Raw genomic sequence first — 16,638 nt, 5'->3', positions numbered from 1 at the left:
CATTTATATGTGTGTACATTCTGAAAAGGATAGTCCAAAGTCTCCCTTCCCTCCCTAAAGATATCTAGATAATCTCTATTTTTTTTTTAATTTTTATTTTTTATTTATGATAGTCACACACAGAGAGAGAGAGAGAGAGAGAGGCAGAGACACAGGCAGAGGGAGAAGCAGGCACCATGCAGGGAGCCCAACGCGGAACTCTATCTTGGGTCTCCTGGATCACGCCCTGGGCTGAAGGTGGTGCTAAACCACTGAGCCACTCGGGCTGCCCTACAATGACATTTTGAAGCTAGATCAAAATGTCCAACTGACACAGCAGACCAAAAAGAGTAGAGGGAATCCAGAACCAGACAACCTCACATGGAAGAACCATAGGAAGGCTCAGGAATCAGTGACCCTGGGTATCAATGAAAGAGTAAACAGATTCAGCTGAAAACAGGAAAATAGGCTTAAAACCACCACACTGAAAAGGGGAATTATGAGAAAGTATACGTAACATTCCCCATAGCGCCCCCCTGCTGGAGGCCAGGAGGCCCACAGCCAGGCTTGCAAGCTCTACACAGGAGCTGACAAGCAGTCATCAGTAATTTCATGACTCTATAAGAGTAGACAGTCAAAAACCATGACATATCAGACAAGTGTGACAGAGACAAAAAACAAGAACACTCAAAAAAGGAATTTAAGAAATTGAAGAAAACATCATGGGGGGGGGAACCCACACATTCTCAGTGAAAAAATAGAAATTACATCAAAGAACAGGATACTACCTTTAAAAGTTCAGAGAACAGAACAGAGCTGAGATGAAATCTAACATTTGAAGGAGTTCTAGAAAGCGAGAACAACGAAGAAAGGAAGGAAATCAAAGAATGTTAAAAATATTGTTCCAAAATAGAAGGACATGAATTTCTAGATTGAAAAGGCCCAGCAAGTGTCCAGAACAAAAGATAAAAGTGACCCATTCGAAGGAACATCATTGTGAAATTTCAGACTGTGACTGAAGAGAAAATCCTAAAAGCTTTCAAAAGAAAAAACCAAAACCAAAATCAGATCACGTAAGGTGAAGCCAGAATGGCTTCAGTGGTAATACTGGAAAAAGCTCTTCAAAATTTTGAGAAAATTATTAGTTACAATCCAGAATTCTATGCCACGGCCAGTATGTTAACTGGAAAGATAAAATAAAAATGTTTTCAGATATGCATGGCTCAAAAACATTAATTTTCCATGACCTCTTTAAAGGAAGCTCCTAGAGAAGAATGTGTGCCATTAAGGCATTCCTTTGAGAGTTAAGATGTATTAGAAGTAAGATTTGTCCAGGGAGTTAAAAATTCCTGCTGAACTGTTGCCTGCTGTTACATCAACAGGATACCCGTCAATTTAAGAAATACAAAATGCTGAAGTGAAAATTTTATATGTGTGGCCAGACAACTGGTAAAAATTCATTAAGGAGGCAAGAGCATGGGTGCCTGGGTGGCTCAGTGGTTGAGCATCTGCCTTTGGGCTCAGGTCGTGATTCCGGGGTTCTGGGATCCAGTCCCACATCAGGCTCCCTGCATGGAGCTTGCTTCTCCCTCTGCCTATGTCTCTGCCTCTCTCTCTGTCTCTCTCATGAATAAATAAAATCTTAAAAAAAAAAACCAAAAAACCAAAATAACAAAAAAGGAAGGCAGCCAGGTGACTCAGTGGTTTAGTGCTGCCTTCAGCCCAGGACGTGATCCTAGAGACCTGGGATCGAGTCCCGTGTTGGGCTCCCTGCATGGAGCCTGTTTCTCTGCCTCTCTCTCTCTGTGTCTCATGAAAAAATAAATTAAAAAATCTTAAAAAATAAAAAAATTTAAAAAAAAGGAAAAAAGAAAAAAGGAGGCAGGAGCATTTAAAATTCAGGCATTTCTCCAACAAGTTTCATTAAGGCCAGCTTTTAAACTTTTGGCATTTAGGAAAATGTTTGGTTTCATTAAGAAATACACATTCCCACTCATGTACCTACACCTTGATACATTGGGTCATTAGTTGCAAAAGTGGGATCAGATGTTTGTATCAGCACTAGCTAAGCACTGCTAGGCTGATGAAAAAACATTTATGTTCTACTGCTATGAGCTCACTATTAACTTCACCTTTGAGACACATTAACAAGGAAACTTGTTATATATCGAAAAGCTGTACTGTATGTAAAATTTGCTTATTGTTTCATAAATTGTAATATCTGTGTTTACTTATTTTCTACTAATAAACCTTAGAGTTGTTTTTAGAGTGGTCACCTGAGAAATATTAAAGGTGAGATGAAGCTCTTATTTCTATCCCAAAGTTTCATTCTCAATACTAGCATCTTTCAACTACAGATTTGGTTTTGGCCCTAACTTCCATCACAACAAAATCACAAGCCTTTTATTCACTGACAGAGTATTATCATCTAAAAGGTCTCACAACTCTTCTCAAACTCAACACCACAATTGTTTTTATATTGGTTTTCTTTTTTAAAAAATATTTTATTTAAATTCAATTTGCCAACCTATACATAGTAGAACACCCAGAGCTCACCCCATCGAGCGCCCTCCTTACTGTTTATACTGGTTTTCATATATTATTATGCTCTACCATGTCCAGGATGCCTGGCCCCAGAGACCTTACCAGAAGTTAAGGTTGTAGTGTCTGAACAATACAAACTCATGAAAAACCAGCTTAAAACCATCCTTTTAGAAGCATATTTTAAATCTAAATTAATATGGATTAATTTATAATGCATTTATAAGAAATGTAAATACCTAGGATAGGGCTTTTCTAAAGTGCAGTGACACTTAACTAGCTCTTCAGTGTCCCTTGCTTTGTTTAGTGTTAATAGACACACACACACTCATAGCTTGAATCCCATGTACTGTTTCTTTTCACACAGGCCCTGTATCCCTTTATTGCTTCCTATCAGCAATGGAAGATTCCTATGCAAATCAAGTATCTGCCTAAAACTATGTTGTCCAAAACAGGAGTGTTACAGATGAGGCATTAGTTTAGACCCAGCCCAGTAGTTATTCCTCAGGTAAGCAAGGCAAAGGGTGATGAGTAATTTCACCAAATACAAGAACCCAACCCACTTTCTGCATCCTATACTCATGCTGTAAGGAATCCGATCTGTTGCTTCCCACTCTCACCAATGATTTTTCCTGGTCCCCTCCTGTTCTGGAGTGTACTATCACCACCTGCCCATCCCCCAATTAACCCATGCCAGAAAGAAAAAGCATATACGCACCTTAAAATCTGTATTATTGATATATTCAAATACCAAAGCTGGTGTCTTTGACTGCAAGAGAGAATAGTAATGCCTTATAAGTATTCAAACAATAAAGTCCTTTGCCTCTGTTGTACCAATCCATCCCCAATCCCACTTAAATGAAAAAGGGATATACTCATCTTGGAGAGCCTATTAAGTATCTTCTCAAGACTAGGTGACTGGAATTTGCTTTGAAATAAGTGGGGATGGCAGTGGTGGGAAAGTGGGTGGTAGGGAGAGGAAACAAATTTGGCAACAAGTTGAGGCACTGCTAAAGTTGAGTGATGTGTGCAGGGAGGTTCATTATATCATTCACTTTACTTCTGTAAATGGTTGACATTTTTCACAAGTGTTTTTTGTTTTGTTTTGAAGGAAATGTATTCTCTGACTAACCTGTCAGTGGGCCTGGCACATTATGTGCAGATTTATACTCTGCAGTGTTCCAGTCTGCCAACCACAAAAGGAGTGACATGTTTTCACCTTGGTTTAGCAAGCCAGATGCATTTTACAAAATTATCATAGGTCTTGGGAATCTATCAGAGGCCTTTTCAGGATCCAAAAGGAAAATATCTATGATTATCAGTAAGCTATAATGTGAAATTATTGCCTTGGCTAGACACCCTTAGAGAATGTCTCAATTTACAAAGTAGATATGTTCCCACCCCACCAAAATCATACATAACCAACTATTTCTAAAGTGCTACAATCTTTAATGCAATGAGTACAAAATGTCCAATATTTATTTCCTTGTACAAATTTTTCAAATGTCAGATTTACTTAAGTAAGATAAAAATGCTCATTAGCAGTAATAAGCTTCCACAATTGGGGGAGAAGCAGGGGTTTAACAGGTCAGAGAAAGAAAATCACCTTGGAAATCTTTAAGGCTGGGAAGTTTTGCTCAAGGAAGCAGGTGAAAGTTACCTAGTTAACAGGCCACAGTACATGCACACCGGTCTTTGTCAGAACAAGCAGCAGTCGCGGCAGCCCCGGTCAAAGGGTTCCTCACTAGCCTAAAGGTGACAGGGTTTCAAGACCACCAGATCGCTCTACTGCCTGGGAGCAAGCCCATTTCCTTAAGTTTTGGGGATGAGGGCTCCCCACACCTTGGTTCTCATCCACGGATTTACTTGTGTTATATAGTCTATAAAACACACACATGCCTAAGGCAACAAAGTTAAGACAAGTTATCACTTAAGTCCTATTAACTTAAAAAAAAAAAAAAAAAGGCAAAATGAAGAGGCTCCTCATCCAACAATAGTATGTACTGGCTCACACTGCAGGCCAATTTCAAAGATTATGGAGTCCAGAGCTAGTCACTCTAAAGTCAATCCGAGCTGATCAGGCTGATATATTTTTAATGCCAATTAGCTAGAATCTAATATATAACCATTCTTCTCAGTCTTATTCTTCAATTTGATGATACTGTACAATCTTGAACAAACTACTGAACCTTCATAGCCTTCAGTTTTCTTATCTGTACAGTATCACATTTTGGCCAACAACAGTACTTACTCCAGTGGATTGCTAAGGATGGTTGTGAGGTCCACAACAGGGCCTGTACATAGTAAGCTTTCAATGCATGTCAGCTAGTACATCGTTTCTTTAGAATGTCTTCAGCAGACAGAATCAAAGACCTACCTCTTACACAAAAAGCTATCATGGGAGGACAGGAAAACAGGTGAGGTAGAACAGGTGAAGGACAGAAATGGGATGGGAGGTGGTACATAAAAACTTTAGCTAATCATAAACATCAGGTTAAGTTACTCAAGAAGAGAAAACAAAACCAAACACATCTCAAATGGCTACAAAGTAAGCATTTTTAACAAAAACAGTTTAGTTGTATCAGTATATACAATGTGACACCATGAATTAAAGCCTAGTATGAGAAACAGCAAGATGCCTTCCTTAGTGGGTCAGTGGGGCTGTGATCTCTCTGCCAGGTATCCACGTGGAGAGATTTGGTTATTTCCTTCTGTAAAGTCAGACTTTCAAGTGTCAGGCTTAAGTGAAGCAAAATAAGGCTAAGTGGCGATAATAAGCTTTCAAAATTAGGAGAAAAATAGGGGCTTAAAGATGACGTTCAGCGAACATTTGTGGGCTGAATCAGAACGAGGTAATAAACTGGGGACAGGGATTTTTCTATATACACTTTTAGGTTCTATAAAAGTGGTGGTGGCTACTTTTATCACTGGGCCATCATGATTTTTTCTGGTTTTCAGAACTACTCAGGAGTAAAGACAAACACAATCATTCCCACTATGTAATGATGTTGCTCATTATTTTGACATTCTGTGTCTTGCACACACATACTCACTCACTCATCCACTCTCTCCATCTTCCCCAACCACCAGGCACCTACCACAGGGTCCTTCACAGTGTCAATCAGCTTAATGATATTTGTTCCACCACGAAGGTTCTCCAGAATCTTAACCTCTCGTTTTATCTTCTTTTTCTTCACTGGCTTAAATACACAAGAGCAATTGGAAGTGAGATTCCTTTTGAAGTTAATAAATAAAACCTTAAAACAATGTCAGCTAATCAAGTGGATACTGCACTATCTTGCACACCGTGTTATGTTAGAATGTCTAAATCAGAAAAGAGAAATCAAGATAAAATGGGGCCTGTCCTTGAGAATGTTTGAGATTAAGTTAAATACAGACTCATATAGCATATGTGTCAGATCTTTAGGTAGTTACATTTAGGACACTTACAAATTTTGAACACCCATGTCTTACTTTAAAAATAAAATGCTTTCTAGATAACTGCCAAATGGAATGTGCAGTTATAGCTCTGAACAGCTGTATATCATGCACTTGTGAATAGAAAAACTGAAACAAAATGGTGAGACACCTGCTCTTCCAATGAGTTACATGTAATTTTGTCTTCCAGGAGCAAAGACCAGTTCATTGACATCAAGTTACAAACTTGTTTCCCAGCTGCTGGCTCCTATTTCCTGTTGCCACTCCCATTTCCTCAACATCTAGAATCTGAAATCAGCACAGAGCCAATAAACTACCCAACAGATCCCACTTCTAAAGAAAGAGATGATGGATCAGCAGAGGAGAAAACTGATCTCTGATACAGTACTGATTGGAAACTGCTACCTGCTAACCTCATCTGGACAGAAAAACTAAAGCTCTCAATCAGAAATACAAGCATTATATGTGCTATTTCTTGTCTTAAAGAATCTGAAGAATGTAATTCTGGAATAAGAGACACATCACAATCAGCTATGTATGACAAAGCACTTAGAACATTTGATTGGCACATGGTAAGCACTTAATAAATGTGAGCTTTATTATTTTCATATTTTTAGTTAGTAATAAACCACAAAATTCCTATGTAGTAGACTCAGCTTAGTTGAACCATTTGCCCAAGGTCCCACAGCTGACAGTGAAGAGCAGGGGCACAATCTAGATCTAGACAATAACTTTGCAGCCTCCCTCTTGCCCATGGTGCTCTCACTTCCCAAGTGTGGCTATGAGAGAAAGGGAACTAAGGAAAAGGAGTATTCTATCACTGGGTACTAGACACTATTCTGATAGCATAGGCAAAGAGAGTCCAATGGGTTGGCAATGAAATAAGATTTGAAAAGCCTGCGTGCATGTGGTGGTGGGAGGGAAGAGATGTATACGTATGCCAGAGAAACTGTCATCTCTTGTTGGTCACTAAGCTACAGCTTTAAACAGTAATAAAACAGAGGGAGATTATGAAACACAGAGCACCTGCATCACCTCTAACTGGGTGCTTGACCGACTGGAATCTAGCTGTATTCTTCCAAGCCAGCTGCCACACTCATGTCCCCTTTGTCAGGGTTCCCAGGAGAGTAGATCTGGCTAATGTGTCTCTCTCCCAATTCCACTAAGGAATCATACCGATTCCCTTTTTTCATATTTAGGGAGCTCAATACTTTGGGGAAATAAATCACTCAAACATGATGTACAACTTGATCAAAAAAACATCCAGAGAAGGACGTATTACAAAATAAGTAAGCTTCAAAAATGCCAGTCATGAAACAGATGAAACAACTGTTCCAGATTAAAAAGAAATGGCAACTGAATGTAACACATGACCTGGGATTTTCTTTTGCTATAAAGGACATCATATGGACAACTGGCAAATGAGAACAATGGCTGTAGAATAGTTAACAGCATTGTATCAATGCTGATTTCTGATTTTTTATTGTGGCACTGTGGGATTACATAAGAATTGTCCTTGTTTTTAGGAAATGTACACTACAGTAAAGATTACTGCGATTAATTCTCAAGCACATAATTATATATGTATATACATATATGTGTATTTATACATATATATATAAGACAGAAGCATTAAGCAAATGTTAACATTTGAGAAATCTGAGTGAAAGATATATGGGAATTCTTGAAACTTTTCTTTAAATCTGAAATTACGTCACAAAGTTAAAAGAAAAATAAAAGCTGGCTATCTTATCTATTAAATTCAGACACTGCTACCAGTATATTCAATGTAAAAAAATTTGAGAGTTGTCATCCACTCCTGGAAAGCAGTTACAGATCTGAGACTGATCACACAGGAAAAAATACACCACAGCCAGAGATCTGTATACACTAAAACCCTTCCTCTCCCTCTAACAGTGAATTAGTAAGGGGTAACCCATTAAATAAGTTGCCTTTATGACAATGCCCCATGTAAAGCCTTGCTTTGCTCTCCCGTAGTCAGTAACAGGTCACGCAGGCACACTGTTCCTGGACAATGCCACTGAGATTAAGGTATCTTTCATTATGTCCTAAGGTAACTTATGGAGCAAGTGAGCATATTTTGCTGCCCAACTGTCACCTGTCCAACAACTTTCTCAGAGACTGCGACAGCAGGGCCATTCTGAACTGGCACAATGGTCTCACAGAGCACCTGAAGTCCTTACATCCTGACAAAAGACCCAGAGCTTGTAAAAAAGGAAAGTGACCTACGGCCCAGGACACCCCTCCAAAGCATGGACATCTATTCTCTACAGGAACCAGGTTACAGGTAACTAACTCCCTTTAGCCTCAAGCTTGTTTATCTGAACCCGGGAGATGCCCCAGAAGCTAAAAAACCAATGAGCTCCCAGGGAATTGAAAGTAATCATTTTAAGGTTGTAAACAGAATGGGAAAATGTTAGAAATTATGAAGGAAGACCCTTGGCATCCTATGGAAAATAGATCACGGATTTTACAAAAATATTCTGCTTTATACCTGTAGCCCAGTGTCTGCCTTCATCTACCCACAGCTACATGGAGAAAATGCTCACTTCCATCACAGTCTCATCATTTCATCCTGCTAGACAAAGTCTCTCCCACCTAAGGTTAATTTACTCCAATTGAGAGAATATCTGATTAAAAGATTCGAAATCCATCAGCTTAACGGCCTCCCAATCCCTTCACCATTTTGTTTTTTTACAAAGTCTAGTAGATAAAAAAAATTTTAAGAAATTAAAGTATTAAATCAAGTTTCAATAATAAATGAATTTTGGCACACACCTAGAGGGAATGTTTAAAAGGAAAAAACTCAATTTGAAATTTTTTGTGCATGAGCTCAGGAAAGGAAGGAAAGGGAGGGAGGGAGGGAGGAAAGGAAAAAACAAGAGAGAAAGAGAAAGAAAAAGAGAAAGAGAGAGGGAGTAGAAGGAAGGAACTTTCTTAAAGGTTTCTGCCCACATGGTGGAGAGTCCCAGCTACTGAGGACAACCCTATTCAATGTAATCCAAGAGTAAGATACCACTTCTTTCTCCCTATTGACCAACATTAAAAAATTTAAAAGACAAATTTAGCAATGGGCTGCTTAGTTAATGAAGTCAGTGAGCTGTTCTATTTACTTATGGCTGATTTTAAAAAGCCAGATCTGAGCATGATTTCAACTGCTAACATTCAGTTGTGATTCAATTTGTGAACTAATGTATACACAGGCCGTAAGAATTAGGACCTCAATAACTCCCAGCAAATGCTAATGGGCAAGCATTTTAATTTCTTTCTAAGCACAACTGAATCAATAAATTCAAGACAAGTGGGAAGATAGCTCAGAACTTTCAAACCTGTAAATAACTTTTATTTCAGTGCCACAGCAACAACTGAGAGATTAATGTCATCACCTGCAGTAAACAATCACAATGAACACTGGCTGCCAGGGATGAAGAACAGAGTAAGGCAGAAAAGTTCAGCCTGGATGACAGCATTTGACTACCTTGGGAGCATCTCTCAAATCCCCTGCAACTGACCCAAATACAAACATCATCTGAGCATCTGAGCTGTTCTTTCTTTTTTTTAAGATCTTATTTATTTATTCACGAGAAACATGGAGAGAGATAGACAAACAGGCAGAGGGAGAAGCAGGCTCCCTGCAGGGAGCCCGATGGGGGACTCAATCCCAGGACCCCAGGATCACAACCTGAGCGAAAGGCAGAGAGGCCCAACTGCTAAGCCACCTAGGCATCCCTGAGCAATGTCATTTCTTCACAGCAACTTTTCCCTTAATCGTTCAAGTCCCATCTTTCCAATTATGTTATCAATCCATGAGACTGGTTACTCTCAGAATTTTTGTTTCTTCTTAATTTAAAAAAGGCATACATCAGGCCTTTTGAGTCTCATCAAGAGAATGGTATATAGTCCTTTCTGCTACTAGTTTTGCCCTATGAAATCATTCACATGGCCCAACTGTAATATTATTAGAACAATGCTTTATTGCTAAGCGCTAGGCACAATTTTAGGCATATTTAATCCACTTTTAATAGTATTCTAAGAGGGCAGCCTGGGTGGCTCAGCAGTTTGGCACTACCTTCAGCCCAGGGCGTGATCTTGGAGACCCAGGATCGAGTCCCACGTCGGGCTCCATGCATGGAGCCTGCTTCTCCCTCTGCCTGTGTCTCTGCCTCTCTCTGTTTCTCATGAATAAATAAATAAAATCTTTAAAAAAAAAATAGTACTCTGAGAGGAATACTATTGGCACGATTTTACATGAGGATACTGAGGCAGAGTTTAAGTAACTGCTCAAGGTCACAGAGCTTCTCAGTGTTGGGAATGAACATCTGAATGCAGGCAGTCTACCTTCAGGGCCACTTTTGGGAAAGCAGCACTGTGTAGATCACTAAAACACTGTCATTTACCTACCCTCCCCAGATCTCATTTAATTCTCCTAACAATCCCGTGAGTTTCACACAAAACATATATGCATTTTACAGGTAAGAAAATAGAATCAAGTAGGTATAAATGAGGAGGTTGGTTCTAGAACCCAAGTCTTCTGACCTCCATTTACAATGTGTCTTAACTACTATATTAACCTCATCATGAGGTGGCAGATGCTAGAATAAGGCTTTACAAATTATCTAGAGCCATGCTGTACACATGAAAATGGGTACTCTATGTCAAGATATTCTTTTTATACAAGGCTCACTCTCCAACAAACCCAAATATATTAAAGGGATAAAGCTGTTAGCCCCCAAATCTGGCAAGTCATCATAAGGAAACTGTATGTGTTAAAAAAAAGTATAAACACACTGGTTATGGTGGCTTCAAACCAAGAGAGCAAAGTAACATTTTTCATTTATGCATTAACCTCACTCTGTCTAGCAACCTCCAAGTCAAGCATTTAACTTCCAGAAGAATAACTCCCCCAAATCATTAGAAACAAATTCATTTGACTTCTAATGAGTGTTTATCCATCTTCCCAGTACAGTTCAACACCTCAAGAAGTCAAATATGCAGCAAAGGTCCTAATTGCTCCTCACATCTCTAAGACTCCATGATAGGGACAGAGGACCCTAGTGCTTCTACCCCCTAGCCACCTGATCCTGAGCAAACTGTATGCTCTGGGTCTCAGTTTATCTGCAACAAGGATTTGGATTCTCTGCTCCCTTATTTCGTGATTCTGTTTCACTGTACTCTCAAGCTCAGACCCTACAATCACAATACTGGGAGCAGCACTGATTAGGGCCCCCTGGGTGGCTTAATCATCTGGGCAGCCAACTCCTGGTTTCAGCTCAGGTCATGATCTCGAGCCCGAAGTCAGGCTCCGCACTCAGCATGGAGTCAGCTAGAGATTCCCTTTCTCCCTCTCCCTTTACCTCTCTACTTGCTCATGCTTGCTTATGCTAAGTAAAAAAAAACAAAACAACTTAAACCCTCATCACTGACTAGTTCTCACATAATTTTTTAAAAAGATATTTTATTTATTCATGAGAGAGAGAGAGAGACAGAAGCAGAGGCAGAGTGAGAAGCAGGCTGCCTGCTGGGAGCCCAATGCAGGACCCGATCCCAGGACCCCCAGATCACGACCTGAGCCAAAGGCAGACGCTCAACCACTGAGCCATCCAGGCGTCCCTCTCACATAATTTTTAAAATTTATATACTTTTTGATGTTACGAGCACTTTAATAATACCATTTTAACTACTTTTTGCCATATTTGTGGGACTCAAAAATCACAAAAACTTTAGATAATACTAATGTCTTGCTTCAGGAAGATGTTTTGGTATACTTGCCTAACAAAGTACATGGAGGGCAAAAACCTACCCACCAGAGAAAGCAGAAATAAAGGAGCAAGCCCGCACCAGCATGGAGCAGACATCATTTTGATAGAACCTACTAGACAATCGTCTGCTCACTAGGAAACAACCCCACAAGATAGGTGATCGGTATGCCTCCCATTCTTCTAATACTACTGCCTCATAGCACAGAATTTTAGAAATATCTACAAATATGTTAAGCACACTTAAAAAGTAAACTTGTAGTAACACCATTCTTTGCATTAATCTTGAGATTTAACCTCTGGGGGAAAAATGGATTTGCCCAACTCTTTAAATAAGACTACCAACAGACGGGATCCCTGGGTGGCGCAGCGGTTTGGCGCCTGCCTTTGGCCCAGGGCGCGATCCTGGAGACCCGGGATCGAATCCCACGTCGGGCTCCCGGTGCATGGAGCCCGCTTCTCCCTCTGCCTGTGTCTCTGCCTGCCTCTCTCTCTCTCTCTCTCTCTCTCTCTCTGTGACTATCATGAATAAATAAAATAAAATCTTTAAAAAAAAAAAAAAAAAAAGACTACCAACTTATTCTTTTATATGAAAATTTCCAAGTTGGTGCAGCATGGGTTTAAAACATCATGTTTATTTAAAAGTGGTATTGCTCCTAACTTCTATATAGGAAATAGCAGTTTTAACTTGAAGGATCCCAAGAAGGGCTGAAATCCACACATAGATGGTGCCCACAAAATGCTACCAGTTGTTCAAAATGGAAAAGTGCTTTTATTTCTGCACGTACCTTCTAATGAGGTACTACAAGGGAACTGAGAAACGGATTTTTCAAAATCAAAAGATGAAACTTTCGGCATTTCAGGGGCTTTCTGCCCTCCAACGTTAACCCTTACCACCTACCCTCCTCCCTTTTCTCCTCAAAACAATTTCTGCCAAAAAATACATAACCTTCCTATTGATTGGAACATTTTAAGATTTTAACCTCAGAATTTCACTTCAAGAGATTTCTTGAAAATCATTTTGAATTGAATTCAATATTTCTTGAATATCAATATCAATTTTGATTTCATATCAAGAAATTGTGCCCACCAACTTCTAAATTCCTAAAACCTCTTAAGGGCTCCAATATGTTTTGACCAAAAAAAAAAAAAAAAATACTAAAAAAAAATCTACTGATGCTAATTAAATGACAGAACTCCTCTGGGGCCATTCACCACCATCTGACCATCCTCATTTATTGGAAAGAACTAAAGGAAAACTTTATTGACCAAAAGGGAAGACATACCACCCTCATGGAATATACCCTCTATCTTGGTCACCGTGTAGACATTAACATTCATTTCCTTCCTGCAGTTGAAGTACAGTAGGCCTTTTATGAAGAGGAAGTTTTCTCTAGATTCCTCTCAATTATGAGCAGCTGGTACTCTGTTAAGGACCTAATTTCCTATGACCAAACACCATTAACAGCAGATGACAGTTATAACTTCTCTGAGTAGGGGCACACACAACTTGGGATCAGACCCTGTCCATTAAAAAAAAAAAAAAAAAGTAATTTTAATCTACTTTAATTCAGCCTGTGAAAATGAGACAACCACAATACCATCAGCAGTTTCTCACCCCATCCTTCAGCTAGGACAAAATCTGGGGAGAAATGCCACAGGGCTTTGAAAAAAAGAAAAGTGAAGGTGGTTTTCATCAGCAGCAATGAGTTGGTTCAGGCTGCAGCCTGAAAAGAACTTGTATGGAAAAGATACAAGAAACACTTCATTAACTAGAGCTTCGAAGGAACCTCTCAAGTCTTATTCCAGAACACAGGAACTTATTTGGAACATCTTACAAACCAATTCTAAAATGGGGTCGGGGTGGGGGGATGGGAAACAGGTGTTCTAGCTAAGGGTCATTTGGACATAGTGGTTATCAAGTAAGGTTTCCGGTGCCTAGGTTTCTTGTCTGTAAAAATAACCTTTGGCTTCCATGTTGGGTTCCCTAAACATATCCAGTGAATCTTTAGAGGAATGATGCCATGAAGACCTCTACACAGAAGTCTAAAGAGCAATGCAATGTTCTCTTGCATGAACATACTCTCACTCATATACCTAAAGGCCATTCCTCCAAAAAAGACCATAGGAAGTTATACACTTATTCTAAAAATGTTGCTACGGCATAAAAGTTCAGTTATTTTTCTGAAATTGTTCTGGAGTCAGCAGTTCATTCTTTCAAAAGCACAGCCGTGGAATATGGATATTCCTAATTTCAATTTATGCCTTTGCTTACTTTGTGTCGGGCTCCACACAGGGAACCTGCTTCTCCCTCTGCCTATGTCTCTGCCTCTCTGTGTCTCTCATGAATAAGTAAAATCTTAAAAACCAACAACAACAAAAAACCAACAACAAACATTTATGTTTACTTATAAAGAAAAAAAAAAGTCACACGGCTTCCCCAGGTAACTTCTCGGAAGGGAATGTTTTGTTAAATATTCATGCTTGTAAAGGGGGGAGGAAAAAAAGACCATGTGACTTTTCAGGTCCAATTCACATTTGGGGAAGAAGGGAGTCAAACTCCACATCTCCAGTATCAATTTCTCACTTCTCACCCCAGTGCCTCTGATGGCACAGATAACTCTGCCTATTTCTCTCTACTGCAACTCTGCATCTTCATCACTAGGCTTGGATGGTACTGAGGAACAGAACGGAGCTGGTCACTTTTCTGAGAAGTGATTTTCAGACGATGTAAGCCTGACCCTTCATACGAAACAGGGACACAGCTGCCTCAACTCTACCCTTAAAACACAAAAACAGTTTTTCAATATATCCTTTTTCACGGAGCCTCTGCAAATGGCCACACTGGAAATCTTGTATATGCAAAAGTGCTTATATTAATTATTAATTATTAATTTAACATTTCACTAAATGACATGCACACACATTAAACGATCTGGCAACAATGGGGACCCTTCACAGACTAAGAATTACCCCCCTTTTTAAGTGCATCCTATAAAACATTATAAAGGAGAATTTAGCCAACTTACACTCATTACCGTGTCTCCACTGAAGAGACAACAAAAGGTGTATCTTTATCAAAGTTAGGCTGCTAAACCAGACACTAAGATGGTTTGTTCCAATTATTAACTGTAGTGATTAGACATGTACTCTTCTACTGCTCCCAATTTCACTTTTTCTATTGGATAAGCATCGATGAACCTTCTGGCTACTACTGGTTCACTGTATCGACTGCATCTGACAAACTTTTACTGCCAAAGGATACGAAACAACTGATCATCCACTGAAGTGTTATGCAAGCTTCAAACCCATCTTTGAAGCTGCTCTAATTTTTTCCAACTTTCTTTCTGAAATAATTTTGAGCACCATGGGTAACAAACTCAGTGCTCACGGAAAAGCTTTTCTTTCATCTGAACCCCATTTCTTTAATAACAAATGGACTCCTTTGGAACCTTCGCTTTGGGAGCCCACAGTGACATTTCAGAACAAGTATGTTCCTGGACTATCATACTTAGATTCCAAACAGGTGTACATTCTTTCTTCAAAGTTCACAGGAACATGGGTGGGAGAAGGAACAGTAAAGGGGCGTCAGAGAGAAGACGTGTAAAACGAAGGGCTTGCACTGCTCATCCTACAATGTGGCTGGAGTTTAGTCCTGACCAGTTAACAAAAATCTTAATGCCATTCATAAGAAACTCACCTTGAGAATTTTTACAACCACTCTCTCATTGTTGGTGATGTTAATGGCCTCAAATACTTCACTATACTTTCCCCGACCAAGTTTTCGAACCAGTTGGTAATCATCTTGATTACTGTGAAAGGCAAGAGTGACACATAAATGCCAGGACTTGGGATTAACCAAGCCTATGCCCATTCTACACCCCCATCCAGCCACTTCCATTAATCAAGGGTTGGAAGCGTCTATACATCACCACACAACTCATTCCCTAAGTGAAAGCCACAACATAAACTTGGCTCCTTCCACTGTGCGCACAGCTCCTAACCTAATTGGTCCATCACAACCTGGGGAGCAGAGGTAGGAAGGCAGGGCTCTGAGCCACTGCAGAAGGGGGAGCAAAGCATCCATCCTGGAGGCTCAGAGCGTGCCTCTCTGCCTGGGGCTCCACAGCAACTGCTTTAGACTTCACGTCCCAAAGGTGGCCAGCGCCTGCTTTGAGAACGTGGATGTCGTTAAAATATTTCCTCTCACCCGGGCTCATTTCAATAAACTAAAAAGGCGGAGAATTTTAATAGCTCCAGAGGACAGCTGCTGCCTGCCCACCCCAAACAGAAACCCAGAAGTGTGAGGAGGAAGGGCTGCTCCCTCATCTCCACCAGGCTCCAGTCCCCGGACCCTACACTTCCCAGTAAGAAGCATTCCTCGGGGTAAGGCGGAGAGAGGGGTGCGCAAGGCGGGGACACGGGGGGGCGGCGAGGCCGGGGCTGTGCGGTGGGGGAGGGGGCCCTGCGTCCAGCAGCCGGGCGGCGGGGGCGGCCGGGCGCGGGACGGGGGGCGGGGGGCGGCCGGGCGCGGGGGGGGGGGGGCGGCGGCGGCTTTACCCCCAGCTCGGGACGTGAGCCTCATAGTCCCAGTACTCGCGGCTCCTCAGGCTGTTCACCTCGGCGTAGACCCGGGCCCTGCTGCCCGCGGCCGGGCCGGGCATGGCGGGCGGGACCTGGGGGCGCCGCGGGGCGCAGAGGGCGGCGGCGGCGGCGCGGCGGGGGGCGCGGGGCGGCGGGCGGAGGAGGCGGCGGGCCGCGGGGCGCCGGAGGAGGAGGAGGAGGAGCGCGGCGGCGGGCGGCCACGCCAGGCCGGGCCCGCGGGGGCGGGCGGGCTGGGGGCGCGGGGGGCGCCGGCCGAGCCGGCCCGGCCCTGGAGCGGCCGGCGGGGCGGCGAGGCGGG

The 16,638-nt window shown here is 41.4% G+C and overlaps 1 protein-coding gene and 1 long non-coding RNA gene across 11 annotated transcripts in view; one reads left to right on the top strand and one right to left on the bottom strand.

Annotated features, from left to right (window-relative positions):
• The window catches only part of CSNK2A2 (casein kinase 2 alpha 2), a 79,787-nt gene that overhangs the window by 25,595 nt on the left and 37,554 nt on the right, over positions 1–16,638 (bottom strand). For 3 of the 9 annotated variants that reach the window (XR_005355709.1, XM_038530915.1, XM_038530914.1), the window contains exons 3-5: positions 15,436–15,547; positions 5,619–5,720; positions 3,239–3,289 (exon numbers count right to left, since the gene is read on the bottom strand). Coding sequence is in view for 7 of the 9 variants with exons in the window: in XM_038530915.1 (XP_038386843.1) it covers positions 3,239–3,289; positions 5,619–5,720; positions 15,436–15,547 (265 nt within the window). In the remaining 2 variants the exon portion in view is untranslated. Of the gene's footprint in view, positions 1–3,238; positions 3,290–5,618; positions 5,721–6,109; positions 6,182–15,435; positions 15,548–16,295; positions 16,435–16,638 lie in introns of those variants that run through there. The other 6 variants (XM_038530921.1, XM_038530918.1, XM_038530916.1 and 3 more) reach the window with 5 other exon arrangements.
• Positions 6,402–9,513, top strand: LOC102155801. Of its 2 annotated transcripts, XR_005355711.1 has the most exons (4): positions 6,510–6,530; positions 7,158–7,247; positions 8,033–8,266; positions 9,331–9,513. It is a non-coding gene; the product is annotated as an uncharacterized LOC102155801 (long non-coding RNA). The 2 variants fall into 2 exon arrangements; XR_005355710.1 differs by lacking the exon at positions 7,158–7,247 and having other exon boundaries at positions 6,402–6,530.

The sequence above is a fragment of the Canis lupus genome, chromosome 2, assembly GCF_011100685.1.
Source record: "Canis lupus familiaris isolate Mischka breed German Shepherd chromosome 2, alternate assembly UU_Cfam_GSD_1.0, whole genome shotgun sequence".
NCBI lineage: Eukaryota > Metazoa > Chordata > Mammalia > Carnivora > Canidae > Canis > Canis lupus.
Note: the sequence above shows the minus strand (reverse complement) of the source record. Positions and strands in the feature narration are given on the sequence as shown.